The sequence below is a fragment of the Pituophis catenifer genome, unplaced genomic scaffold, assembly GCF_029215685.1.
Source record: "Pituophis catenifer annectens isolate HBS135680 unplaced genomic scaffold, rPitCat1.0.hap2 SCAF_2, whole genome shotgun sequence".
In the NCBI taxonomy this organism is placed as follows: Eukaryota; Metazoa; Chordata; class Lepidosauria; order Squamata; family Colubridae; genus Pituophis; species Pituophis catenifer.
The window spans coordinates 287,636,915-287,664,782 of record NW_027256882.1 but is presented as its reverse complement, the minus strand read 5'-3'; the positions used below and the strand labels follow the sequence as shown (position 1 = coordinate 287,664,782).

At 43.4% G+C, this 27,868-nt stretch overlaps 2 protein-coding genes across 6 annotated transcripts in view; both read left to right on the top strand.

Annotated features, from left to right (window-relative positions):
* The first annotated feature begins 2,789 nt into the window (after window positions 1-2,789).
* Window positions 2,790-18,433, top strand: HAUS1 (HAUS augmin like complex subunit 1). Its single transcript, XM_070936003.1, has 9 exons — window positions 2,790-2,851; window positions 4,706-4,880; window positions 6,396-6,531; window positions 7,687-7,821; window positions 8,518-8,641; window positions 13,238-13,303; window positions 14,691-14,762; window positions 15,940-15,987; window positions 18,166-18,433. Exons 1-9 carry the CDS (start codon window positions 2,831-2,833, stop codon window positions 18,247-18,249), a joined length of 861 nt encoding a protein of 286 aa, XP_070792104.1. The 5' UTR covers window positions 2,790-2,830; the 3' UTR covers window positions 18,250-18,433.
* A 2,498-nt stretch (window positions 18,434-20,931) lies between these two features.
* Window positions 20,932-27,868, top strand: part of ARK2N (arkadia (RNF111) N-terminal like PKA signaling regulator 2N) — a 66,348-nt gene continuing 59,411 nt past the window's right edge. For all 5 annotated transcript variants that reach the window (XM_070938962.1, XM_070938961.1, XM_070938964.1 and 2 more), the window contains exon 1: window positions 20,932-21,181. The gene's annotated coding sequence lies outside the window, so the exon portion shown is untranslated. The remainder of the gene's footprint in view (window positions 21,182-27,868) is intronic.

The following is a 27,868-nucleotide window of genomic DNA, read 5'->3' as shown; positions in this document are numbered from 1 at the left end:
ACATATCTCTCTCTCTGCCCTGGCTGCTTCTCCATCCCCCGCTGTCAACCTTACTTTCTCAGGCCAGGCAAGGAGTGACTGCGAGAGGGAGCGGAGAGGCCAGCCAGGATTCAACAGGATCACCCGACAGGGAGCCACAGCAGAGGGCCCAAAGAGCCGCATGTGGCTCTGGAGCCGCAGGTTGCTGACACCCAGACTAGACAACCTAACAAGGTCCCTTCCAACTCTTACTAATCTTAAAAATCTATTAAACTGTTCTCACTGACAGACAAGAAATTTCTTCTTTATTCTAGGTTGGATCTCTCTTTAATGATCTTCCACCAGTTGCTTTTTAATCCTGCCTTCAGATGCTTGTTACCTTTTTATCTGTGAGAGCCCCTCAATTATTGGAAGACTGTTATAACGTCACCCTTTGTCCTACTCTTTGTTAGACTAGACCAGGGGTGGGCAAATGTGGCTCTTTTACAACCTGTGGACTTCAACTCCCAGAATTCCTGAGACAGCCAAGCAGCATTCATGTTTGATGGGTGGTTTTCAGATTCAGCAAAATCAGGTGTGCACATGCTGGTAATAAACCATGATTTACAAGCAGTGTTACCTCCTAGCAATGGCTGTGTGAATCATAATTCAATTGGTTTGACCTGGTTTCCACGTTACAGTAACGTGATACAATACACTGACCGAACCATCAATGAACCTTCTGTGTTAATTTCTACAAGAACCCCAAAATCTAACTATGGCTAATTTCTGATTTGGCATCTGGTTATTCAATCCATAACCTCCTCTTACCGGTGTAGGAAGTTAGCACCTACCCCTCTCCTAGAAGAATGAAATATTCCAATATTCCTCTAATGGAGGCATATTAAAAAGGCAGAATATTATATATCCCTGGATGAGAAATGGGGTTACATGTTTTTTAGGCAGGAAGCAGACTCACTCTTAATAGCCCCCACACTCTCAAAAGCCCACAGCAGATGTCAGCACTTAAGAGATAAAGAGATAGCTAGGTCTATTCATAAGCAAATGCCCTCACTCAAGATCCAACAAAGTAGTCCTCAGCCATAATAATAGGAATTGCCCCAAACCCTCTTCCTTACATCATCACCCAGCAAGGTTCAACCAGGCCTGGGACTCAAAAGACAACCTACAAAGTTACCCCTGCATGGCCGCATGGGAGTCTGACAACCAATCAGAATACAAGCTCAAATTCAAAGCCCAACAGAGGGTATAAATCTCTCTCACCCATGTGCTTTTTCACCCAGGACCTCAAAACCATGTGGTCCTGTCCACCATTAAACCATCTTTTCAAGCAGTCTCTGTGTTTCCAGTGTGTTTCTTCCCACTTGGAACTGAACCACTTGGAATGGATTTCTAGAGGGAAAAATTGCAGACTACAGAAACCAGGAGCCACCACTCAGGTGACCCTGAGGACACAGATAAACCTCCAAGGGCTTCAATGACCCTCTAAAGGATGCAAATGACCAGCTGTCTGCAAGGAGTATAAATCCTTCTATTCCCCACCATCCTGTCAAAGCTGAAGAAACTTCTTGGATGAGAAGTGAAACGTCTTCAAAGAAAAACCAAGAAAGTCCACTTGTCTAAGGACCTTAGGGGAAAGCACTCAGTGTAGATGCAAAGCATCATCATCATCATCATGCCAATAAAAGGGTGAGTAAAGATAATAAGGATAAATAATAATAAATTTAACTCAAGGGCAGTGGGAGGCATCCACCTGGCTCAAACGTGTTTTAAAGCAGTTATCCCACTCAGTTTTAATGTGAATGATGTAGGAATAGTACAGGGTCAGCTATATGAACACTGAAGGACTCTCTTTATTCACATTATTATAAGAAAGAAATGTGCTTGTTTAGAGATTACACTAAATCAGCTAAATTCCATTCTTGGTAATATATATCTTCTGAGGGGCCTAGTTGTCAAGAATGCAAAGACATCCATATGAAACAAAAGTTACTTATTATCCAAAGCAGCCATGAATCTACACATCAGCAATCACAATTGAGGAAGGTTGTTTAGCTAAAATAATCTTATGAACTAGAAAACAATGTAGGAATTTAGAAAGTATCAATTATCATGTAACAAATGTATGTTAATCATATATGGAAAACTGCTGTGCTCACAAAATCCTTTGTCTTGGATATGTATAAAAGCAATTGAATCAGAGCTCTTCTTGGTTCAGAATTGCAGATACAAATCTGATTCTGAAACTGCGCAATAAACTGTCTCTGGCTGACCAGGAATGTTGTTTGGTCTCATCATTCCATAACATTTCTACTATATAGTAAGACAATATTAGATAGATAGATGGGATCAGGACAAAGATTAAAAGGATACAGACAGTCCTCGTTTAGTGACCATTCAGAGTTATGACCGACATCCCTCCAAAGGGTATTTATATGACCTGGTTCTGGAGTTCTGACAGCAACTGGAGGTTTTCAAGAAGAGATTAGACAACCATTTAACTGGGATGGTATCCGATCTCCTGCCTTGGGAAGAGGGATGGACTAGAAGACCTCCAAGGTCCCTTCCAGCCCTTTGATTCTATGATACTAAGGTTATTTTATTTATTTACTTCCCCCCTCCCCCTTCTACCTTCTATTCCGAATCAGACCTTTGAACCTAAAAGGACAAAAAGAAGACACGCCCTTTCTTTTTCCTTGCAAGGGGTTATTTGAGGCTATTGCAAGGGGAAAAGCAGCACCGACCGCCGGCCTACAATTCCCAGGAGCCCCTTCTTTCCGATGACGTCATTGGCCAGCGACCGAGAAAGGGGAAGCGGGAAGTTTGCACCGCAGGGCGAAGCGAAAGCAGAATGGAGGAAAAGGTATCGAAGGTGAGCGAGGCTGAGACCATTCGGGGATATTATTATTATTATTATTCTTTTTTTTTTTAAGAAAGAATAAAAAATTACAAGGATCGGAAAGATTTTCCTGAAAAGACACGTTTCCCTGTGCTCTGTGTTTCCTGGTTTGGGCTAATTCTTTCCAACTATTTGATTCTGCAGCTCCAGTATAACAATATTTAGCAAATAATATCCTGCCAGGCTCAAAGCTTTTGTATACGATTTGTGAGCTTCTAGAAAAAAGATTGATATTTGTTAGAGGAGCAATTTCCATGTTCTCTTCTTCCTTATTACGGCTGGGTGACTTTGGGCTAATCAACCAGGAGACAGTGAGTTCTGGTCCTGCTTATGTATGAAAACTAACTAGGTGACTGTGGGCCAATCACTAGGAGACAGTGAATTTTAGTCCTGCTTATGTATGAAAACCAGCTGGGTGACTTTGGGCCAATCAACCAGGAGACAGTGAGTTCTAGTCCTGTTTATGTATGAAAACTAATTGGGTGACTGTGGGCCAATCACCAGGAGACAGTGAGTTCTAGTCCTGCTTATGTATGAAAACTAATTGGGTGACTTTGGGCCAATCACCAGGAGACAGTAAGTTCTAGTCCTGCTTATGTATGAAAACCAGCTGGGTAACTTTGGGCCAGTCAACCAGGAGACAGTGAGTTCTAGTCCTGTTTATGTATGAAAACTAATTGGGTGACTGTGGGCCAATCACCAGGAGACAGTGAGTTCTAGTCCTGCTTATGTATGAAAACTAATTGGGTGACTTTGGGCCAATCACCAGGAGACAGTAAGTTCTAGTCCTGCTTATGTATGAAAACCAGCTGGGTGACTTTGGGCCAATCAACCAGGAGACAGTGAGTTCTAGTCCTGTTTATGTATGAAAACTAATTGGGTGACTGTGGGCCAATCACCAGGAGACAGTGAGTTCTAGTCCTGCTTATGTATGAAAACTAATTGGGTGACTTTGGGCCAATCACCAGGAGACAGTAAGTTCTAGTCCTGCTTATGTATGAAAACCAGCTGGGTAACTTTGGGCCAGTCAACCAGGAGACAGTGAGTTCTAGTCCTGTTTATGTATGAAAACTAATTGGGTGACTGTGGGCCAATCACCAGGAGACAGTGAGTTCTAGTCCTGCTTATGTATGAAAACTAATTGGGTGACTTTGGGCCAATCACCAGGAGACAGTAAGTTCTAGTCCTGCTTATGTATGAAAACCAGCTGGGTAACTTTGGGCCAGTCAACCAGGAGACAGTGAGTTCTAGTCCTGTTTATGTATGAAAACTAATTGGGTGACTTTGGGCCAATCAACCAGGAGACAGTGAGTTCTAGTCCTGTTTATGTATGAAAACTAATTGGGTGACTTTGGGCCAATCACCAGGAGACAGTGAGTTCTAGTCCTGCTTATGCATGAAAACCAACTGGGTGACTTTGGGCCAATCAACCAGGAGACAGTGAGTTCTAGTCCCACCTTAGGCATGAAAGCCGGCTAGGTGACTGTGGGTCAATCACCAGGAGACTGTGAGTTCTAATCCCATTTTAGACATGAAAACCAGCTGGGTGACTTTAGGTCAGTTACTTTCTATCTGCTCAATCCACCCTCACAAAGTTGTTATTGTGGGGGAAAAGAGAAGTAAGAGGGAATATTATGTATGTTTGGCACCTTGAATTGTTTATAAAAAAATAAATAAAGGCGGGATATAAATAAATACATTAATAAAAATTCTAAGTTTCCATGACACTGAAATATTACAGTTACGCCTACTCACCTTTTGAAATGTGTTTGTATCCCGGAAGCAAAATGGAGGAGAAAAACCGTCATTCTTTTCTTTCTGTAACAGGTCACTTCATGGTTGAAGGATGTTTTTGGGGAGCAGCCGATTCCTCTTTTCGAAGTGAACACACGGACAGTGGATATTTTGTATGAGCTGGCCGAATGCAATGAGTCCAGAGATGGGGACGTCCACTTATTAATTGAAGATATGAAGCAGAAAGCCTTGGAGTATGAGTCAGATGGTGAGATTAATTTATTCCCTGCCTTTATTGTTTTGATAAGTAGCAATATTTATTGAAAGGGAGGACGTGCCTAACATTCCTTCCGCATCCTATTTCCCCCACAACAACTTTCCTGTGAGGTAGTTATCTAGCCAGCTTTCATGCCTAAGGTGGGACTAGAAGTCACAGTCGCCTGGTTTCTAGCCTAGTGCTTTAACTACAGGTAGTCCTTGACTTACAACCATTCATTCAATGACCGTTCGAAGTTACAACCACAGTGAGAAAAAAAAGTGACATGACCATTTTTCACACTTACGACCATTTGCAGCATCCCCATGGTCACATGATCAAAATTTGAGTGCCTGGCAACTGACTCATTTTTATGACAGCTACAATGTCCCGGGGTCATTTGATCACTTTTTGCGACCTTCTTGGGCCATATCTGTCATCGGACGTTGGCGATCATGTTGGCGATCCTATTTTTATCAACAGCTGCACGAAAAAGTGCTGCTGAGTTTTGTCCAAACCAGTCCCTTAGATTTTGAAGCCATGATGTTCTTCTTCTGCCTGGACCTCGTTTGCCTTCAATCTTTCCTTGGAGGATTAAGTGAAAGATGGCGTATTTGCGACCTGCTGACAAGCAAAATCAATGGGCAAGCCAGATTCACTTAACCATGTTACTAACTTAACAACTGCAATGATTCACTTAACAACTGTGGCAAGAAAGGTCATAAAATGGGGCAGAAAATTCACATAACCACTGTCTTGCTTAGCCACAGAAATTTTGGGCTCCATTACAGTTGTGGCCAAAATTGTGGGAAACCTTTTGGGGAAAGTGTATTTTCTAAAACTAGCTAACAACATCACTTTTTTTTTGGAGTAATACCATAAAATTATATATCAATGGAAAGATAATTGAATCAAGAATGTAATGCAGTAACTTTTATGAAGGATTTGCTGTTAGAATAGCAGTTATAATACAAAGAAGAAAAGTGAAACGTGTAGAAAAAACGAGATATACAAAAATGATCCCCATGTCAGTTAATATTTAGTTGGGTAACCTTTAACATGAATGATGGCCTTACAACGTCTTCCCATGGAGTGAACTAAGTCTTTTAGTTCTGCAGCTGTTATCATGTGAAACCAAGATTGAATGATTGCTTCTATTAACTGGGTTTTATTGCTGGGTTGCTTCTGACTAACAAGTTTGTTTAGTCGGCTCCATAGATTTTCAATGGGGTTAAGATCTGGGCTATTCCCAAGCCATTCCAGCAGTGGAATAGGATTATCTTGAAACTCCAAAAAAAAAAAAAAGTGGTTAGCGGTTATTAGCCATCAAACCTCAAAAATACACTTTTCTTCCCAAAAGGTTTCCACAATTTTGGCCACTATTGTATGGCTGTAAACCCGGACTACCTGTCCTACATCAAACTGGCTCTCTAATTAAATTAGAGGAATTGTGTCAGCCTCAGGCCAAGCATACTTAAGCCCTGAGGTTTCCTTAAAACACATGCTGTCTTATCTTTGTTTCCCCAGGCCTCTTCCTGCAGGAACTTTTAATGGAGAGTCTGAATCTTTCCCTTAACAGCCTATCTAAAGCCAGTACGAGCTACCTAAATAACCTAGTGGATATTGCCTTGGCTCTGGAGACAAAGGACACATCTCTTGCAAGGTGCTGGAACTCCCTTCCGAAAATGTTTCTGAATGCTGCAGTGCCAACTATGTGGGAGGAATTGCAGGCACTTCATGATCATTAATATTTTTTCAGAGAGAAAAGTTGGGGAAAATTTAAACAGTCCTTCCTTTTTCTTTCTTTCTTTCTTTCTTTCTTTCTTTCTTTCTTTCTTTCTTTCTTTCTTTCTTTCTTTCTTTCTTCCCTCCCTCCCTCCCTCCATCGATCAATCATGACTGTCTATCTATCTACAGTATCTATCTATCTATCTATCTATCTATCTATCTATCTATCTATCCATCTACCTACCTACCTACCTACCTACCTACCTACCTACCTTTCGTCTATCTTATCCATATCTATTTATCTATCTACGGTATCTATCACTCTATCATGTCTATCTATCTATCTAATCTATCTAATCTACCTATCATCTTTCCATCTATCTACCTATCTATCTATCTATCTATCTATCTATCTATCTATCTATCTATCTATCTTATCTATCTACGGTATCTATCACTATCTATATCTTGCTACCTACCTACCTATCTATCATCTATCTATCTATGGTATCTATCACTATCTATTTATCTATATCTATCTATCATATCATCCATCATCCATCCATCCATCCATCTCTATAGAACAGTGTCTTTTCTACATTAGTTTGTAGAGCACCTGAAAATCTACAATTCTTGCTTTAAAACATGATTGAAATTTAGATAACCTCTGTCACAGCATTTGTTTATTATTTCAACTTGGAGGTTGAAATAACTTTGGTAGGAATCTAGTACAGATTTATTGATTTATTCATCTGTTCCCATTTAGAGGCTCTCCTCAAAATGGTGGCCTATACTTTAAGAAATAAAGAACAATAGAGGAAAAGAATCATGTTCAACTTTATCACATTTTTTTTTTGTGGGGTACATATTAGTCGTTTAAATGCTTCTTGCTAAGCTCACAAATGAGATGAGAATATCCAAGTTTGCAATAAAATTCCAAATTTCTATCTGTTTATTTATTTATTAGACTTGTATGCTGCCCTTCTCACCTAAACTCCCTCATCTAATAGTGACCAGTTGCTAAATACTATAACAGCTGATGTAAAAAAAAACAAAAAACAAATCATGATTAACTGGGCTTTTTCTTTAGTTTTATTCCTGCCATCAACGACTTGACTTCTGATCTGTCCAGAGCACAATCCAAAAGCAAAGAACTCGAACTCGAACTCAATACCTTGAGAAGAAAACTCACATCAGCGCTTGTGCTGGAAAAACGCCTTCAGGAGTAAGTGCTTTGACTTTCCTCGCCTTTCTTTCCCTTCTTTGCTCCCAATTTTGTTTTTGTTTTTTTGCAGAGTTTCAGCTAGCCAGCTGGCTTAACTTAACACGCTTTTTAAATATATAGACACACATTGACCTGAAACTGTCATAATTAAATGGCATGCTGTCTCTTTTGATTTCCAAATGTATGCCAAGTATGCATTCTGGGTCCTAGTGATTCAGATGGCATTGCAGAACCAAACAGAGGAGATAATACGGTAGCAGTTCAGGAAACAGACGGAGGATACTGGTTTTTGAAAGCACCCAGCACAGGTTGCTAGTGATACAATCTGGGTGAGGTTACCTAGTTGGGAATGAAACATCTGTAAGAAAACAACCAAGCTCAGAGGACCTCACAGTCCTCCTCCTCCTCTTCCTCTTCCCCCTCCCTGTGAACCTCACTCCCTTCTAACACTGATGATATCACCTAGTTGGGTAAGGGAATGTCTTCAAGAAAACAAGCTCAGAGGGCACCAAGGATCCTACAGTCCTTATTCTTCTTCTCCTCCTCCTCCTCACAAACCCCACTCATTTCGGTAGCACTGACGTTGTTACTTAGTTGGGTAATGAAACATCTATCAAGAAAACTATCAAGCTCAGAGAGGGCCCAACACTTCAACCCTTAGCTATAAATAGTCTCTCTTCTGTTGCTACTTTGCAGTGATGTCCTGAAAACTGAAAAATTTCTGATAGAGGAAAGAAAAACAGCTGATCACCGAATGAAGAATATGGAGTTCCTAATGAAAAAATCGGAAGATATCAAATGCGAAATCAGATCCGCCAAGGTAAGTCGGATGGGACTGTTCAGATTTCTGAGGAATGAAATTGGTATTTTCGGGGACTCAAAAAAAAAGAAAGAAGGATTTTTGTTTTCCTTTAAAAAGTATGGTTTAAGTTCCTGCAGGTCCCCAATCCCGCCATCTGAAATCTGGGAACGTCTGTTTAAAGGGGATCCCAAAAGAGGAGACAAGGAGAACAAATGATGCTATAGCTCCATGGTGGTTACCTGAATCTCCGTGGCACAGGGAGCCATCTCTGCAGCAGGGGCGGGTTTCAAAACCTGTCGGTACCGGTTTCCTCGTGGGCATGCTTATGCGCGTGACTTCTGGGCATGCGCAGAAGCGTCTGGGTGGGTGGGTACAGCTGCCCACCGCCGCTACCGGTTTGCTCGATCCGGGGTGAACCAGTAGCAACCCACCACTGCTCTGCAGGCACACGAGCTGTCGCCCTAGGTCAGCCCCACCGTGCATGCTTGTTCGCTTCCTGCTGGCAAGCTGATTTTCAGGTCTGCCGTGTATGCGGGAAAAGGGCGGGGGCGTGCAGTGCGCCACCCCGCATTCCGCTTTTGGTTTGGCTTCAGGGAGGCCTGCTAGGCCCAAAACGGGGCGTTGTTGTGGCTCCGTTACCTGAGCCTGTGTTATCGGAGGGAGAAGGCTCCGAACATAAAGGAGAGGAGTTGGCCAGGCCTCCCTCTCCAGGGCCCTCCTCTCTGGCAATGCCTCAGGTGTCTCCTGAAGGAGAAGAGATTGGCCAGGAGCCAGGTATCTCGCAGTCGGACAGTGACGGAGATAAGTCATGGCTGGATCCACGCCAGCGTCAGAGAGACAGGCGCACAGAGCAGAAGAGGAGGCGTGCCAGAGATTAGGCTGAGTCACTGGACCACACTCCACAAGGGATAAAAGGGAGTGAGGTGGCCATTCAGACTCTGACAGACAAAACTAACTACTAGCGAGTCACATTGTATCTTTGAAACAACGTTATCTGCCTTGGATTTAATACGGACTGGACTTGACAATTCTTGAACTGTGTGTATCTTGTTTGGGTTTATCTGACGGAGGAACAACCCCTCCCTCTATGAGTAAAGTTCTTGGCAAGCAGCTACTGGGTTGCTGCCAATTCTCTTATCGGAAGAAGTTGTTGTCTGCCAGTTTTATTTAACCTCTGGCTATCTGGTTGTGTGCGTGTGTGAGACGGGGACAGAACAGGCGTGAGGGGGTGCACTCCCCCCCACCCCCGCAGCCCATTTTTGGTCCCAGGGGCCTTCAGGGAGGTCTGCTAGACCCAAAATGGGGCGTGGGGGGGCACACTCCCCCCCCCTGCAGTCCATTTTTGGTCCCAGGGGGCTTCAGGGAGGCCTGCTAGGCCCAAAACGAGGCATGGGGGGGGGCATGCTTCCCCCCCCCCCCCCGCAGTCCATTTTTGGTACCAGGGGGCTTCAGGGAGGCCTGCTAGGCCCAAAATGAGGTGGGGGGGGGTCATGCAAGCATGCGTGGGGGGGGGCATGGCACGCAGGGGATGGCATTGCATTATGGATGTGGGCACGCACACTTTCGGCACCTGAGGGAAAAAAGGTTAGCCATCACTGCTATAGCTCACGCTTGGATTTTGAAGGAAAAAAGCAGAAGCTTACAGTAAAAAAAAATACTTTTTAGGCCGTACTGCCTTAGGCTTCACTTGCTAGAGGTTCATCTGCAAAGGAAAATCTTCATGTTGGAAAGAACATGTTTTGCCATTAGAAAGGTTAGCCTCAATTCCTATTCATGCAGCCAGGATTTTTTTTGGGGGGGGGGGTCGTGGTGGAGGGGGGGGGCAAGTTTATGGAAATGGTGACGTCCCAGCCAACTGCTATCCACATCGGATTCTTTTTAGCTTTCAAAGTTAGAAAACCGATAAGAGAAAATATTTGTACTTTGGGGTTGAATTTTTGGGATCCTTTCTTTCTTTCTTTCTTTCTTTCTTTCTTTCTTTCTTTCTTTCTTTCTTTCTTTCTTTCTTTCTTTCTTTTTTCTTTCTTTCTTTCTCTTCCTTCCCTCCTTCCCCCCTCCCTTCTTTTTCTTTCTTTCCTCCCTCCTTCCCCTCCCTCCCTTCTCTCTCCTTCCTTCCTTTTTCTTTCTCTTTCTTTCCTCTCTCTCTTTCTCCTTCCTTCCCTCTCCTTCTACTTTCTTTCTTTCTTTCTTTTTCTTTCTTTTCTTTCCTCCCTCACTTTTCCTTCCTTCCCCCCTCCTCCCTCCCTTCCTCCCAGACTTTCCCTTCCTTCCTTTTCTTTCCTCCCTCCCTCTTTCTTCCTTCCCTCCTCCTCCTTCCTTCATTCCTTCCTCCCAGCCTTTCTCTTCCTTCCTTCCTTTTTCTTTCTCTTTCTTTCTTTTCTCTCTCTCTCTTTCTCTCTTTCTCTTTCTCCTTCCTTCCCCTTCCCCCTCCTCCTTTCTTTCTCTCTTTCTTTCTGTTTCTCTCTCTCTCTCTCTCTCTTTCCCTCCCTCCCTTCCTTTCTTCCCTATAAAGCCATAATTAAATGAGGGGATTTCCTGTCCAAGATGTGATGATGGCCACCAAATTGGACAGAAGAAGGTAAGGAGAACTGATGTACATGGACTATTAATGCCCACCAGTCACAAAAACCGAGATGATCCCCATAACTCCCAGTTTCTGCTTTAAGGCTCACCCTATTTGACCAAGGAAGGAAACAGATTCATAGGTCAGTTCGCTTAGTGACCTTTTGAAGTTATAACAGCGCTGAAAAAAGTGTCTTATGGCCATTTTTCACACTTATGTCCATTGCAAGCATCCACCCTGGTCATGTGATTTACATTCAGATGCTTGACAACTGACTCACATTTACGACGGTTGCAGTGTCCCGGGGTCATGTGATCCCCTTTTGCGACCTTCTGACAAGAAAACTCAGTAGGGAAGCCAGAATCTTCTAACAATCGTGTCACTAATGTAAGAACAGCAGTGATTCACTTAACAGATGCAGCGAGAAAAGTTGTAAAATGGGGCAAAACTCACTGAATTGATTTCTCACTTATTGTTCTGCCCCAGAGAACGCAGCACACACAAAGTCCGTTCAAACCTTGGTTTACTAAATAAATCAGTCTTTTACAACAACGGCTATTAATTAACTGCATTAACAGCTGCCAAGAATTCAAAGAATAATAACTGAAAACTTACTGTGGTTGGCAGAATGCCCAGAAGCAATTTGCAGGAAGCTGATAAGACAAGAAACAAAGGTACCTGAACGAAGTTGTTCCCTGCAAATTGCTTCAGTCTTCCTTAAATAGGCTAAGGGAATGGCCAATTAGCCCCAAGCCTTACTCTCGAGGAGACCTCCTCCTGAGGAGCCACTCCTGCCTTTTGGCAGCTCTGCGTGCCCGTGCATTGAGAAGAGGCTCCTCCACTTCGTCATCTTCACTTAAAGGAGCTTCTGGAGGTTCTGAAGACCCTGGCTGAATCCCCGCCTCTGGCACCACATCTTCTCCAGCCTCCTCATTGTCTGACTCGAGTGCCAGCTGCACAGGCACACCAGCCTCCTCGCTGTCTGAACCAGCTACTAGCTGCACAGGCCACGTACGGGCCACAACACTTAGCAACATAAACGTTGGGCTCAATACTGGTCGTAAATCGGGGATTACCTGTATCGTAAATCTTTAGTCGGTTGAGAAGCATCTGAATTTTGATCATGTGACCCTGGGGAGACTGCAATGGTTATATGTGTGAAAAACCGCACTAGGTTTTTCAGTGCTGTTGTAACTTTGGACAGATGGTCACTAAATGAACTGTTGTAAGTCAAAGACTACCTGTGTTTCTATAGCCAGCTCTTTGATTTCATCAAAAGTAGCTTCCTACAGTAGTGGTCAAAATTGTGAAAACCTTTTGGGAAAAGTGTGTTTTTGAGGTTTGATGGCTAATAACACCACTTTATTTATTTATTTTTTTGGAATTTGAAGATAATCCTATTCCACTGCTGGAATGGCCTGGGAATAGCCCAGACCTTAACCCAATTGAAAATCTGACTGAAAAGCCGACTGAAGAAACTTGTTAGTCAGAAGGGATCCAGCAATAAAACCCAGTTAATAGAAGCAATCATTCAATCTTGGTTTCACATGATAACAGCTGCAGAACGAAAAGACTTGGTTCACTCCATAGGAAGACGTTGTAAGGCTGTAATTCATGCTCAAAGTTACCCAATGAAGTATTAATTGACAGGGTGATCATTTTTGTATTTCTCGTTTTTTCTAGGTGTTTCCCTTTTCTTCTTTATACTGTAACTGTTATTCTAATAGTAAATCCTTCATAAAAGTGATTGCATTACATTCTTGATTCAATTATCTTTCCATTGATATATAATTTTACAGTACTACTCCAAAATATATATATATAGTGGTGTTATTAACTAGTTTTAGAAAATACACTTTTCCCAAAAGGTTTCCACAATTGTGGCCACTACTGTACTTTGCTGCTTTTTCCGGTTCTTATTAGCAAATGGTGGAAGGGGCTTTGCTTACATCTCTGTGTCCGTTTCCTATGAGTAATTCTGGGTGCTTTCGGTCTAGTTCCGCCCCCCCTCCTCGCTCCCTCTTGCTAATCTGTCTCTTCTCCCCCTGCAGGAGCAGCTGTCTGCGAGTGGGCTGGATGCTTCCCTGACACATGAATCACTGGTGACCCTTTCAGAGGTGGGTGGGATGCCACCGATGTTACAGTACGAGACATGAGCTGGCTGGTATTTAATTAACCTGGGCAGCTGGAGGAAATGATAATTCAGCGACGTGGAGCCGGGATTTGAGACTGCTGTGATTAAGCTCTTAAATGCCTCTCTAAAAATGTTCAGGATTCCAGCATCTGAGCTCCAAAGGCCTGCAGTGAAAAGAGATGCTGAGAGAGAGGTGGAGGGTGGGAGGGAGAGAGGGAGGAAGGAAGAGAGAGAGAGAGAGAGAAAGAGAGAGAGAAAGAAAGACACAGAAAGAAAGAGACAAGGAGAGAGGTGAGGAGAGGGGAAGGGAGGGAGAGAAAGAATCAGTGAGGAGGAGGGTGGGAGAGGGAGGGAGAGAGAAAAAACAAACAGAAAGAGGAAAGGGAGGGAGAGGGAGGGAGGGAGAGACAGAAAGAAACACACAAGAAACACAGAAAGAGGAGAGAGGTAAGGAGAGAGGAAGGGAGGGAGAGAAAGAATCAAGGAGGGTGGGAGAGGGAGGGAGAGAAAAAAACACAGAAAAAGAGAAAGAGAGAAAAGGAGGGAGGGAGAGGGAGGGAGGGAGAGACAAAGAAACACAAGAAACAGACGAGAGAAGTAAGGAGAGAGAAAGGGAGGGAGAGAAAGAATCAGTGAGAAGGAGGGTGGGAGAGGGAGGGAGAGAGAAAAAACAAAGAAAGAGAAAAGGAGGGAGGGAGAGGGAGGGAGGGAGAGATAGAAAGAAACACACAGAAACACAAAGAAAGAGATGAGAGAGGTAAGGAGAGAGGAAGGGAGGGAGAGAAAGAATCAGTGAGAAGGAGGGTGGGAGAGGGAGGGAGAGAAAAAACAGAAATAGAAAGAAAGAGACAGAAAAAGAGGGAGGGAGGGAGAAAGAAACACAGAAACAGACAAAAGGAGAGGGAGGGAGGGAGGGAAAGAATCAGAGAGAAAGGATGATGGGAGGGAGAGAGAAGGAGGGAGAGAAAGAGAAACAGAAAAGGAAGGAAGGAGGCAGAGAAAAAAGGGGAGAGAGCGCGAGGGGGGAGAGAGAGAAACAGAGAGAGAGAGAGAGAATAATTCGATGGAAAAATTAAAAACAAAAAAAGCCAAACAGAATGCAGAGGTTTTCAGTTCGTAACAGCAGTCGCGTTGATCCCCTTTTGCGACCTTCTGACAAGCAGTAGCTTAAGAACGGCAGCAATTCGCTGAACAAAGGTGTTCAAGAAAAGTCGTAAAATGAGGCAAAGCCCACTTAACACATTTGTTCACTTATCAATAAAAGCTTTGGGTTCCATCGCGGTCGTAAGTTGGGGTCTGCCTGTCCTACAAACGAAATGAAACAAAACAGGAAAAAACCCCAAAATAAAATAAAAGTATTATTTCCACAGAAACTGGCAGATTTGAAGAACCAGTCAGTTCCTTTAAAGAAGAAAATAAAGTCTTATCTGGATCTCACACCGGTAATTCTCTCCCTTCCTCGTTCCCCTGCTCCCTTAGCTTGTCTTTTGGAGACAGGTGTCCTGCACCCATTTTATGGACACTAAAAACTGAGGCCAGAATAGAAAACGAGATGAAGATGGACTAAGGTAACCCCTCCCGCAAACTTTTAGGCACCAGGGACCAGTTCCATGGAGAGGACCGGAGGGGCCGTGGTTTCATGTGCTGACTGAATCCCACGGATGAGGCTTCGCTTGTTTGTGCGGCCCGGTTTCTGGCATGCCTCGGCCTGGTTCCGGTCCACGGACCAGGAGTAAAAACCCCCTCCCTGCCCTGCACTAGGGGAACTGGGTTTAAGGAGAGTGGGAACACAGAAGCAGAAAAAGGAGGGAAGGCAATATTTTTAGTAGGAAAGGAATGGCCGTATTATGAATTCTGCCCCATACACCTGCCTAAGGAATTCTGGGAATTGAAGTCCACGTATCTTAAAGTTGATAAACAGTGTGCCAGAATGTTGGGTATTTATACAATGCAGCGAAGCTCTCTTATGGAATATTTGGGAGGGATGCCCTACCTGTGGCATGTTGGATGTCGAGGGAATCCTGCGTGCGGCATTACAACTATGGAATGAGCCACGGTGGCGCAGTGGTTAGAGTGCAGTACTGCAGGCTACTTCTGCTGCCTGCCGGCTGCCTGCAATTTGGCAGATCAAATCTCACCAGGCTCAAGGTTGAACTCAGCCTTCCGTCTGAGGTTGGTAAAATGAGGACCCAAATTATTGGGGGCAATAGGCTGACTCTGTAAACCGCTTAGAGAGGGCTGTAAAGCACTATGAAGCGGTATATAAGTCTAAGGGCTATTGCTATTGCCCTTCCTTCCTTCCTTCCTTCCTTCCCTCCCTCCCTCCCTCCCTCCCTCCCTCCTTCCTTCCTTCCTTCCTTCCTTCCTTCCTTCCTTCCTTCCTTCCTTCCTTGCCGTGTTGGTGCAGTGGTGCAGGCCAACTCTGACCACTGTCTGGAGTTCAATCCTGACTACCTCAAGGCTGACTTAGCCTTCCATCCTTCCGAGGTGGGTAAAATGAGGACCCAGATTGTTGGGGGCAATAGGCTGACTCTGTAAAGTACTTAGAGAGGGGTGTAAAGCACTGCAAAGCAGTATATAAGTCTAAATGCTATTGTTATATCTTCCTCTTCTTTCCAGAGTCCTTCTCTAGCTCGAGTGAAGATTGAAGAAGCCAAAAGGGAGCTGGTAGGTTTTTTCCCTTGGCATTAATTTGAAATGTGTCTCAGGGCTAACATGGATGGCTAATTCCAGTCTAGCAGAAGGGATACATAGAAGGGCATTGAAGAAATCAGGCATGTTTTAGTCCAAGTCAGTACAGGTAATCCTCGATTTAACAACAGTTCATCGTCAGGGTCCCAAGTAACACATCCATAGCAATCAAAACGCCGAGGCAGGTGGATTCCTCGAAGAATAGATTTATTGCACATGTCATATTGGCACGGCCTGGTGAAAACCGACTCTAAATGTTCCCACGGTTCTCATCTAGTTCAGAGGTCAGCAACCCGTGGCTCTGGAACCGCATGTGGCTCTTTCATCCCTCTGCTGAGGCTCCCTGTCGCCAGTCGGCTCCACAATTGATAGGGCTTTTGATTAGGACAGGCAGAGGAAAAAGGATGCCGTGTTAGGAGGAGACTCTATGGTGGGGGAACCAGACTTCCGGTCGGCAGAGGAAAAAGGATGCCGTGTTAGGAGGAGACTCTATGGTGGGGCAACCGGACTTCCGGTTGGCTCCAGAATTGAAGGGGGGGGGGGCTTCCGGTTAGGACCTTGGTGGCTCTTTGAGTGTTTAAGATTGCCGACCCCTGATTTAGTTCTTTCTTTCTTTCTTTCTTTCTTTCTTTCTTTCTTTCTTTCTTTCTTTCTTTCTTTCTTTCTTTCTTTCTTTCTTTCTTTCTTTCTTATCAAATTTCTATACCGCCCTACTCCCGAAGGACTCAGGGCGGTGAACAGCCAAGATAAAATACAGATAATACAAATATTAAAAAAATCCCTTAAGATTATTAAATATTTTGGCCGAAACACAGATTAAAACACCCAATTTATAAAATCACACGAATTAAAAAATTTAAAAGAGGAGAGTTAGGCCAGGCCAGCCTGCTGAAATAAAAAAGTTTTGAGAGCACGACGAAACGTGCGCAGGTCCGGGATCCTCCGTATCTCTGGGGGGAGCTCATTCCAGATGGTAGGTGCCCCCACAGAGAAGGCTCTCCCCCTGGGGGCCACCAGTCGACACTGTTTGGCCGACGGCACCCTGAGAAGCCCCTCTCAATGGGAGCGTACTGGTCAGTGAGAGGCTATTGGTAGCAGAAGGCGGTCTCGTAAATACCCCGGTCCGATGCCCTGGAGCGCTCTAAAGGTGGTAACCAAAACCTTGAAGCGCACCCGGAAGACCACCGGGAGCTGCACCACCAGTGCAGCTCGCGCAGGAGGGGGGTCACATGGGAGCGCCACGTCGCTCCCATAACCCCCCGCGCGGCTGCATTTTCTCCAAACAATCACATAGTCCAATCAGGAGACAGTCCAGTTGCTAGATCACCAGTCCCCTTCCTTCTAGACACCTAGTGGGAATGTCCTTGGTTTCCAAGAGAAAGTATTTTGTTTTGGCTACAGCACCCCAGCTGTCTCTACTCCCCCTCCCTTTCCCACAGCTCCGGTTCTGGCAGCACTGAAGCCCCAAAATGGCCACAAGCCAGGGTTGACATTCATTTAGTGACCGTTCAAAATTACAACGGCACTGAAAAATGTGACTTTTTCACAGTTAACAACCATTGCAGCATCCTCATGGTCATGTGACTAGGTTGCTCAGTGGCTAAGACACTGAGCTTGTCGATCAGAAAGGTCAGCAGATCGAATCCCTAGTACAGGTCTCCTGCGTTTTTAAGAATATGTTGGATAACCACTTGTCTGAAGTGGTGTAGAGTTTCCTGCCTAAGCAGGGGGTTGGACTAGAAGATCTCCAAAAGGTCCCTTCCAACTCTGTTCCTGTTAACTGATCAAAATTCGGGTGCTTAGCCACTCCCTGAATTAGAGAACCGTGAAAAGTTCCTGAATTAGAGACGTATTTATGACGGTTTGCAGTGTCCCTGGATCATGTGATCTTCTGACCAGCAACGTCAATGGGGAAGCCAGATTCACTTAACAACCATGTCAGTAACTTAACAAACTGCAGTGATTCACTTAACGGTGGCAAGAAAGGTCGTAAAATGGGGCAAAACTCATTTAACGACAATCTGGCTTAGCGACGGAAATCTGGAGCTCCGATAAGGTTGTAAATCGAGGACTACCTGTAATTCTTCGTTTTGAAGAAAGAGCTGTTTTCCTTTAATACAAATCTTACAGGATACTATTTTTTCCCCTTTGCAGGAAGCCCTGGAGGCCAAATTTTCAACAAAGCTGGATATGACTGCACTTTCAGTAACTTTGCCTACCAAACGACCATTTGTGTAATCATTCTGGTGCGCGGAGAAAAATGGGAACAATTGTGGGTGTTGTGCCACAATACCATATTGTATATAAATTTATTTTTCTTCCTGGGTATTCAGTCTTGCTGAATAAAATTTTTAAATGTATGGATTTATACAAGCCATTGGGTTACCCGACTGTGTGCTGTAAAATGTTATTGCATCTAACTCGTTCACAGAAGAATAACTGTAAGCATCTCATTACTGACAATAAAGTGTTATTTATTTATAAAATTTATTAGCCGCCCATCTTACCCCTCGGTAACTCTGAACGGCTTAGATCCGTGATGGCAAACCTATGGTGCGCGTGTCGTAGGTGGTACGCGGAACCATATTTGTGGGCACGTGAGCGTTGCCCTAGCTGAGCTCCAGTGCGCATGCGCACGCTGGCCAGCTGCTTTTTGGGCCTTCCGGTCCCACCGGAAGTTGGGAAACGGGCCATTTCCGGCTTCCCGGGGCGCCTCCTGGGCGGGTGGGAGAGGCCGTTTTCGCCCTCCCCAGGCTCCTAGAAAGGCTCTGGAGACTGGGGAGGCCGAAAAACGGGCCCACTGGGCCATCGCGTGCCAAAAGGTTTTGAGTGTGGTCAGTTCCAGATTGTTCCAGTCGCACCACAAGGCTAGTTGTTCAACCTCCCGTCGGTATGTGGATTCATCATTGTCTCGAATGAGACTGATCACTGTTGTGTCACCTGCAAAGTTCAGTAGTTTAACAGATGGATTGTTAGAGATGCAGTCATTGGTATAGAGAGAAGTGGGGAGAGCACACAGCCTTGGGAGGGGGGCTGTCCTAATTGAACAGGTATCTGATGTGATTCTGCTTAGCTTCACCGGCTGCTTCCTGTCTGTTAGGAAGCTTATGATCCACTTACAACTGCGTTCGGGTACCTATAGCTGGTTTAGCTTAGTTATCAGAACGTCTGGAATGATGGTATTGAATGCTGAACTAAAGCCTACAAAGAGGACCTTTGCATAGGTCTTTGGAGATTCAAGATGTTGTAGGATGTAGTGCAGAGCCATATTAACAGCATCATCTGTCGATCTATTTGCTCAGTATGCAAATTGCAGGGGGTCTAACAGCGGATCCGTGATGGTTTTCAAGTGGGAGAGCACTAGCCTTTCAAAGGTTTTCATGACTACAGATGTTAGAGCAACTGGTCTGAAGTCATTCAGTTCCTTGATGGTGGGCTTCTTTGGGACTGGGATGATAGTAGAGTGTTTGAAGCAAGAAGGAACATAGCACATCTCTAGCGATTTATTGAAGATACAGGTGAAGATGGGGGCCAATTGGTCAGCACAGACTTATAAGCAAGAAGGAGTTATCTTGTCTGGGCCTGGAGCTTTTCCTGGCTTTTGTCTGTGAAATAGGTCTTGCACTTCCTTTTCTGTGATCACCAGGGATTGTGAATCCAATGGGATGGGATCAGTTGTAGGAGGCTTGGCTGTTGTTGGTGTGTCTGAGATGGGGGTTGTGGAGATAGGTGGCTGTAGTTTCCTTTCAATGCATGGGTAAGGCTGCCATCTTGACATTTTGAACCCCATCAGGAAGTGATTCTCACGCAAGATTTTGCTTCTTTAGGAAATGCTGGGAGCTCTCCACCTGCTGCTATTCAGGTGTCTCAAGCTGCAACTCCCATTGCATCTTGGGTAGGCTGGCTCCAAGGTGTGTGGGAATTATAGGGCTGCTGTGTTGAATGGTTCTGGGTGCAAGGGAATAGTAGTGCTGCCATGTAGACTGGCCCTAGGTGTGTGGGAATTGAAGTGCTGCCATGTTGACCAGTCCTGGGTGCATGGGAATTGTAGTGCTGCCATGTTGACCGGTCCTGGGTGCATGGGAATTGTAGTGCTGCCATGTTGACCAGTCCTGGGTGCATGGGAATTGTAGTGCTGCCATGTTGACCGGTCCTGGGTGCATGGGAATTGTAGTGCTGCCATGTTGACCAGTCCTGGGTGCATGGGAATTGTAGTGCTGCCATGTTGACCAGTCCTGGGTGCATGGGAATTGTAGTGCTGCCATGTTGACCGGTCCTGGGTGCATGGGAATTGTAGTGCTGCCATGTTGACCAGTCCTGGGTGCATGGGAATTGTAGTGCTGCCATGTTGACCGGTCCTGGGTGCGTGGGAATTGTAGGGCTACCATGTTGACTGGTTCCAAGCAATAGGAAAAATACAAAAGCTGACCAATATCTTGTATTGGTCCTGCATGCAAGATTTTTCCCCATCTAATAGTAGTAAACTACTTTTTTGTGGTAAACCCTTTTTGTTTTTTGCAAAGTGGTCGCAGGCTAACAGCTTTGTTCACATAACCCCTAAATCCGGGTCAAGTAAAAAAAAACAGGCTAGGAAAGAAGGGGTTAATCCTGACAGGCCGGCTGGCCTGCCTGCCTTCCGCGCACGCGCAGTCGGTCGATGCCTGAAGAGTCCGCGCGCCGCCTTTCGAACTCCGCGACCGTTGGAAGCCTATAGCAAAGATGCCGCCCCTTTTCCCTCGCTTTTCCCGCCCAATTGCCTTCCGCCGTTGCAGGAGCGTCCGGGAGCCGCAAGGTGGCGCTGTCCAGGACGCCGCGTCACGCCCCATAGCCGTTCTTTCCGGGCCGCGCACCGCTTTCCTCCCCGGCGTACTTCCTGTGTCAGGAATGCGCCGCTGTTGCTGCCGGAAGTGACGTCGGAAGGCTCGAGCTGAGGCGATCCCAGCGGCCTCCCTTCTGAGGTGACATTTTTTTTTCTCCCCCTTCCTCCGGCTTCTTCTTTTCGTCCCTCCTGCCCGGGCCGAAGAAGCGGCACCGGCCACGCCAGAGGAGGAACGGAGAGGAGGGCGGGGGGAAAAGGAGGAGCCCCGGCCCCTCATGCTCGAGCTGGCCTTTCCCGCGGGGCCTCAGGCCGGGAAGAGCCTCAGAGGCCGCGGCGGCGGCAACAACTCTGGTGAGTGACCCCCTCCTCCTCCCGGAGCTTCTCGGCCTAACGAAAGCCGAGCCCTCAAACCTCTCTCCGGGTATTCTGAGGGGACTGAGAGGCCGCTTCCCTTTGGTCGCCTCGCTCGGCCACCCTCGAGTCAGGCAGAGCCGGGCCTGCTGAAAGAGACCCCCTCACCCTCCCTTCCCCGGACTTTCCTTGCTGTTCTCCCTCCCTCGAAGCCCTTCATTCGGACCGCACCATCTTAGGCCGCGAGAGGAACTCGGCCTGCCCGTCGGGCCGACCGGAAAACGGGGATAAGGGCCTTAAACCGTGGTTTAAATTTAAGAAGTGGAGGGTAAGCGTGTCGTGCGAAGGAAGGGCTCGTGTGGTCCAGTTAGGGTTAGTATGAGACATCCCCTCCCCCCGATTTGGAAGTGGGGGGGAGAGTGAGATTGAACCCCACACCACCAAACCCGAAGCTGCATTAGATCTCGTTATTCCCCTCAGTGTATTTTTATTACGAATCAGAATAGAGTTGGAAGGGACCTTGGAGGTCATCTTGTCCAGCCCCCCTTCCCCCCCCCCCCTTGCTCAAGCAGGAGATCCAGTACCATTTCAAATATAATAAAATAGGTCGAACCTGCAGGAACAATTCCTTCCCTCTTCCTTTTACAAGGAACAAGGAAAGACTTAACTGGCTGTCATCTTTCATTCCAGAGGCAAGGATGTATTCTGGCTTTTTTTTTTTTTTAATATTTACCATCTCATGCTCGGTATTTTTTTTTTTAATTACAGTTTTGAGATGAACTCCTTCTAGATGTTTTCTGTGAATCTCCAGGAGATTATGGTCCTTACAAGGCTGTCCCAAAAGTGTTTTTTTCCCCCAAGAGGCAACTGGGCTTTCTTTGCCTCCTGGGGGTGGGGGGGGGAAGCACCTTTGGGACAACTATGACCTGGATGTCTGAGAATCTCCATAGACTCCTTACAAGGCTGTTGCAATCCAATCCAGCGGTGAAGATTTAAGATTGGGGAGAAGTAGCATTTTTCCTAAATCATACCTGATTAACAGCTGTGGTTGCTGTGTTTCATCCTTCCTGGTTTTGTTGAAAATTACACTAGATTGGTTTTAATTATATCCCACAACGCTATATGCTGATCTTTTTTTTTTTCTTCCTAAAAGGGTTGGGAATATACTAGACGTTGTATTTTTGTGTTGTATTTTTATCTCCATGTCATGCTTTGAATATTCTATCTATTCCTGCTAGAAGCAAAGGTGAAAATAAGCCAGAGATGTAACTGAAATTCAACTTTAAGTAAAGAATTCCGTGGCTGTATTAATGATAGCTTTATCAAATTTAATACAAGTGGAAGCCTGCTGTGGAAATTTTTAAAATCTCTTTTATATGCATGTTGATCGAATGGAATATGATTGTAATTATTCATCCAATTTCTAGGCCTCCCAATTTCCTAAAAATCTATAAGCAGCTCTACAAAATTAAAAACAAAAAAATGACTAATATAATATTTAAAAAGCATAGTCACCCTGCATTAGAGGACATTACTTAGTTGATAGGATCTAAAGTATGCTAACTCTGATTGTAAATACTATAAGAGACAGTCAGTCTGTCAGATACACCATGTAGGGCTTTATAGATATTAGCTAGCTCCTTGAATTGTTTCCGAAAGCTTATTAGCAACCAGTGCAGCTCACAAAACGTGTTTCATGGGCACAGCTAGACTTGCCTGTTGCTACCTGTGTTGCTTCATTCTGGGCCAGTTATGGCTTTTGAATAGTCTTCAGGAACGGTGTAGACCCCATTGCAGTGGTTCACTCATAAGGGGATCAATGCATGAGTAACCGCAAGGAAGGTCTCACACTCCAGGCATGATTGGTGCACAAGTGGAGTTTGTGCAACAGCTTTCCTGGGCACAAGCTGTTTCACAAACGCCTTTCCCTCAAGCAGGTGCTAAGAGTTTAGGAAGACCACCAGATTGCACATTAGACCTGAAGAGGAAATGCAGCCCATTTAAGGATGAAGATCCCAAACACAAGAGTTTGAAGTAGCCCTAGCCACTCAATTTTCCTAGGGTTGAGTTTGAATCTGTGTCCTTACCCAGACTTCAACAGGCCCCAAACAGTGAGACAAGTCCTTTGCTAGCCAGATAACTGGGTGTAATCCACGTATGATAATACTTGACTTCAGACTGAAAAATTACTTCCCCAAGTGACTTTACGTAGGTATTAAACAGGAGGGATGAAAATGTTGACTCCTATAGCCCTTGACAAAGCAAGGACTTTAGACCCAACAGTAACTTGAATCAGTCACAGTTATTCCTATCAATCCTATTTCCCCCCAGCTGGTCCAGAATAATACTATGACGAAGCTGCTGAAAGATCAAGGAGAGCCAGGGGAATGTGTCAGCTCCATCTTGGCTCCACCATGGGTCATTAACTATGCTGTATTGAGTACTGTATGTGCAAGCAATGCTATCTCAGTACTGTATTGACTATTGTAATCAGCCTGAAACTCAACTGAAAAAGGTCTAGCTCTAGCAAATACACCATGTAGGGCTTTACCAGGATGGTCTTGTAAAAATTTCAACTTTAATTTTTAATTTAATTATGGTACAGGACATAACCTTGAGAATATGAACAGGGCCATGTATAAACAAAAAAACCCCCTACATATTGGTGATACATATGGGTAGATTTTGCTTACTAGTTTCAGCTCTTTTTATTGCATCCAGTGCAATAAATCAATGGTTTAGAAATTGATGTTTTGGGAAGTTAGAGAATTGCAGCCAAACTTACAGCAATGTAGACAACAAAGGCAAACTCCCTGGACTTTACGTTTTTCTTGTTTAGGATTGACAACCATAAGCAATTTGTATTAATGAGAGTCAGAGTGTTAAAGTGGTAAAAGTACTAGATTAGGACAACCCAGATTCAAGTTTAGCGTTCAAAGAAACTCAGTGGGTGATCACGATCTCAGCCTGACATTGCACAGAATAAAACTTGGAGAAGGTTGCACATTGTACAGAACAGAATGTTTTGCCTTGAAATCCTAGAGTAAAAGGTATTTAAATTTAATAACTTCTCTATTGCTAGATTTTGCTGCTTATTCAGTGTTTGAATGATTATTCAGGCATATAATTTTGCTCTGGATTTTTTGAGACATACTTTTGAATTATTCATTCAATATTAAAGAAATTATTTCTATAAAATTTAAATTTTAGTAATAGTTTGGTTTGAACAAACACTGCTATTCTGCACAGTCAGAGTCCATTGGAGTGAGCAGCTATAAGAAACCAAATAAAATTATTGAAGTTGTTTTATTTATAGTTATTATTTTAAGTTGTTTCAGTTATACTCTAGCCTACATTCAGATATTTCCAGTTGCATATCTTCAATTGTGTGGTACGTTTTAGTGTCCATGGCATAGCATTAATAGTTTTATGTCTCAGAAAGAAAATCTCAGTAGATTTTTTTCATGAATGACTGAGAAATAAACTTGAGCAATATTTCCATGGATGGAGATCTTTTGATGATGACTGTGTGTAAAAGCTCTCTAGATATGAAATCTGTGTGAAAAACATACATGCAGAGCTGAATTGGCATCTGTGACCTTTCTTAATGATTATGTTTTTAATATAAGAATGGATTATAATATTTTTGGTATTTTATTCAAATTAGTTGTATAATTTGGACATAGAACAATAGATACATACTTTTCTAGCTACTGAAGTGGACAAATATTAAAATTTAGGAAAATTTAGAAGATAAGGAAAGTTTAGGACCTTATTAACATGTGGATAGCAAATAATACTTTATTTTTTGAAATTTAACTATTTTGCCATCTAAATAATTTAAACACCTACCTCTTGATTCTAATCCTGATTTTTTGTCTGCTTGTTTGTTTAGCAAATACACTACCCACCTTTCTAAATGATTCTAGGCAGATTAGGACCATAAAACCATATAATAAGAGATACAGTTAAAACAGAGCTAAAAACAAAAAGGTGGAAAGAGCTCTCTCAAGCCACCAACCACCCCCAGGGTCATGTGATCACCTTTTGTAAACTTCTGACAAGCAAAGTCAGATTCACTTAGCAACTGTGGCAAGAAAGGTCGTAAAATCCACTTAAAAATGTCTCTCTTAGAAACAGAAATTTGGGGCTCAATTGTGGGTCATAAGTTGAGAACTACCTGTATTGTATAATTACAGTATGTTAATCTGAAGCCCTCAAATGCTTTTTAACATGGATGAGGGCCTAATATGACGTCATTCACAGGTGAAATCACATAATATAGGATTCAGTCAGAGGAAAATGATTCTGTTATACTTAAGAGGAAATAAACATAAGCTTTTGCTCAGTTGCTTACTGCGTAAGGAGTATGACTAAGATCAAGGTTTAAAACATTGAACAGAGTCCAAACAACACTTTTCTTATGGAAGGTTCTTTTTTCCAGTGAGTTTGGAGTAATCGCTTAGCAGCATGACCAAGCCCATAGGGAGAAAGGTTGAAAGTCACAAGCCTCTTTTCACAGAAATTCTAAAATTCTAAGCAACGGTGCTCTTCTGGCAGACTAAAAAGAAAAGAGAATGAAAATGGTAGAAATTCTACCTCCTGGCACTATAGTTGTTGGGAGTGTTGAGGTGCCCAGCTAGGGATACTAGCTCTTCTTTTTCTCCTCTTTGGGAGACTGACCGGTCTTATAATAAGAGGTAAACAAAATAAAAGGAAATGAAATAATGTATTTTAACTCTAGGTTGTCATATTTATTTTATTATTTGTTTCCATTTCTATACCGAAAATATTCAGCACTGGCGGAATAAAAAGAACTGTTCAAATCACAGATTGTAATTTAAAAATACTTTCCATAGGAAAACATGGCGTTATTCAGTTTGTACAGAAAAAATAAATAATTATCAGAGACAAAATAATAGATTTAGGCACACACAGCAACTGAAATTAAATTTAACACATAATTCCCAGCTAGGCTTCTTTGTTATTTCTTAGAATAAAGTGCTACTTGAATGTTCCCTGCTAGCTTTCTTGTTTCTCAACTATTTTGATAGCATCAGTTCTAGCTTGACCCCTGTGTATCATATTATATTCTCATTTTTTCATTTGTTTCCGAATTATTAGAATGTTAGTTTTCAGTATGTGTTAAGTAAACATTTGGTGCAGACATCATAAGTAGTTGGAGATAATTTCAAAAGTTAAATTTAGGAGACCAAAATTGTGTGAAATTGTGAAAAGACCTTTAAAACGTAGGCCAGTTTGACACACCATTTAGAGGCAAAAGAGATGTACGTAGTTGGTGCAGAATTTTACATGTATTCTTGTAGCTGTGTGTTTGTAGACATCCAGTTCATTCTCTTAACTGAACTTTGAAAAGGCTTTCTGGCATTTTATGGTAGATTAGGCAGTTAGTTCCATGTTGGTTGAGAAATTATGTCATTCCTCTTAGCTAGCATTCATCATTTGATATGGTTTGAATCTTTCGTTCAGTGTTTGATATAGTGTTATCCAAGGAAATATGAAAAAAAAACCCTATACCTAAGGAGCATAGTTCATCTTTGATGAGTTGTGTTTGAAATAACAATAGCACTTAGACTTATATACTGCTTCACGGTGCTTTACAACCCTCTCTCAGTAGTTTACAAAATCAGTGTATTGCCCCCAACAATCTGGGCCCTCGTTTATTGACCCAGAAGGATGGAAGGCTGAGTCAACCTTGAGCCGGCCAGGATCAAAAGAAACTCCTGGCAATGTGAGCAGAATTAGCTTGCAATACTGCATTGTAACCATGGCTCTGTGGTTTTATTATTATGTGATGTGGTAGCTTTATTATTAAGTTAATTAAGAAACATGCACACGTATACATCCTGCCTGAAATTAATGAAATTAGATCCTAATTCATTAAGCATAAGTGCTAAAAATATAGTCAGGAAGAGAGCCTTCTTATGTTTGCATTATTTACAAAAAGATTCCCGCAGCCAAGAAAACAGCCAAGAGTGCCTTCTTTGAGGGTGTTTTTTAATTTCTCGATAAAGTGTATAGCCCTGAAATGATAATATTTCCCAGAAGAGTTTATGGTGGTAATGGAAATATTGGCAGCCTATAAAATAGTTAATACAGGTAATGTAATTAAAATGCAAAGCTTTATAGTTTAAAACATAAACAAAAAGCTGAGTTGTTACTGAGTAATCTCCAAGTTGTTATTCAGTAATTTGAACTTTTGTGATGCAATTTGGAAGGCTAAAATGCTGTTTTAGTGAGTTTTGAAATGCTTCCCTTTTTCCTATTTTTCCCTTTTATTAGGGTTATAAACCATGATATATTATATTAATACAAATATAATAACATCTGTACAGTATAAAAAATACTTCCCTTCTGATATTCCAGTCAGTCGTAAGGGCGGGTGAATTGCCAAGTGGCCAAATTTTGTCATAATTTCAGTCGATGTAAGTCAAGGACTACTTATATTGGCAGCTCACATTAAATAACTGAATGTTGTACTCTTTTTGTGAGCTGTGAAGCCCTCAACATTTCTCTGTTGCTCAACTGATTATATCCATTGTCAGGCAGCAGTAACATATTAGTTTTCAACTGCTAGTAGCAATGGAAAAACTGATAAAAGGAAAACAGATACTGGCTATGATCATTGGAAGGGGACAGGCAAAAATGGATCTTCTAAATCAGGGT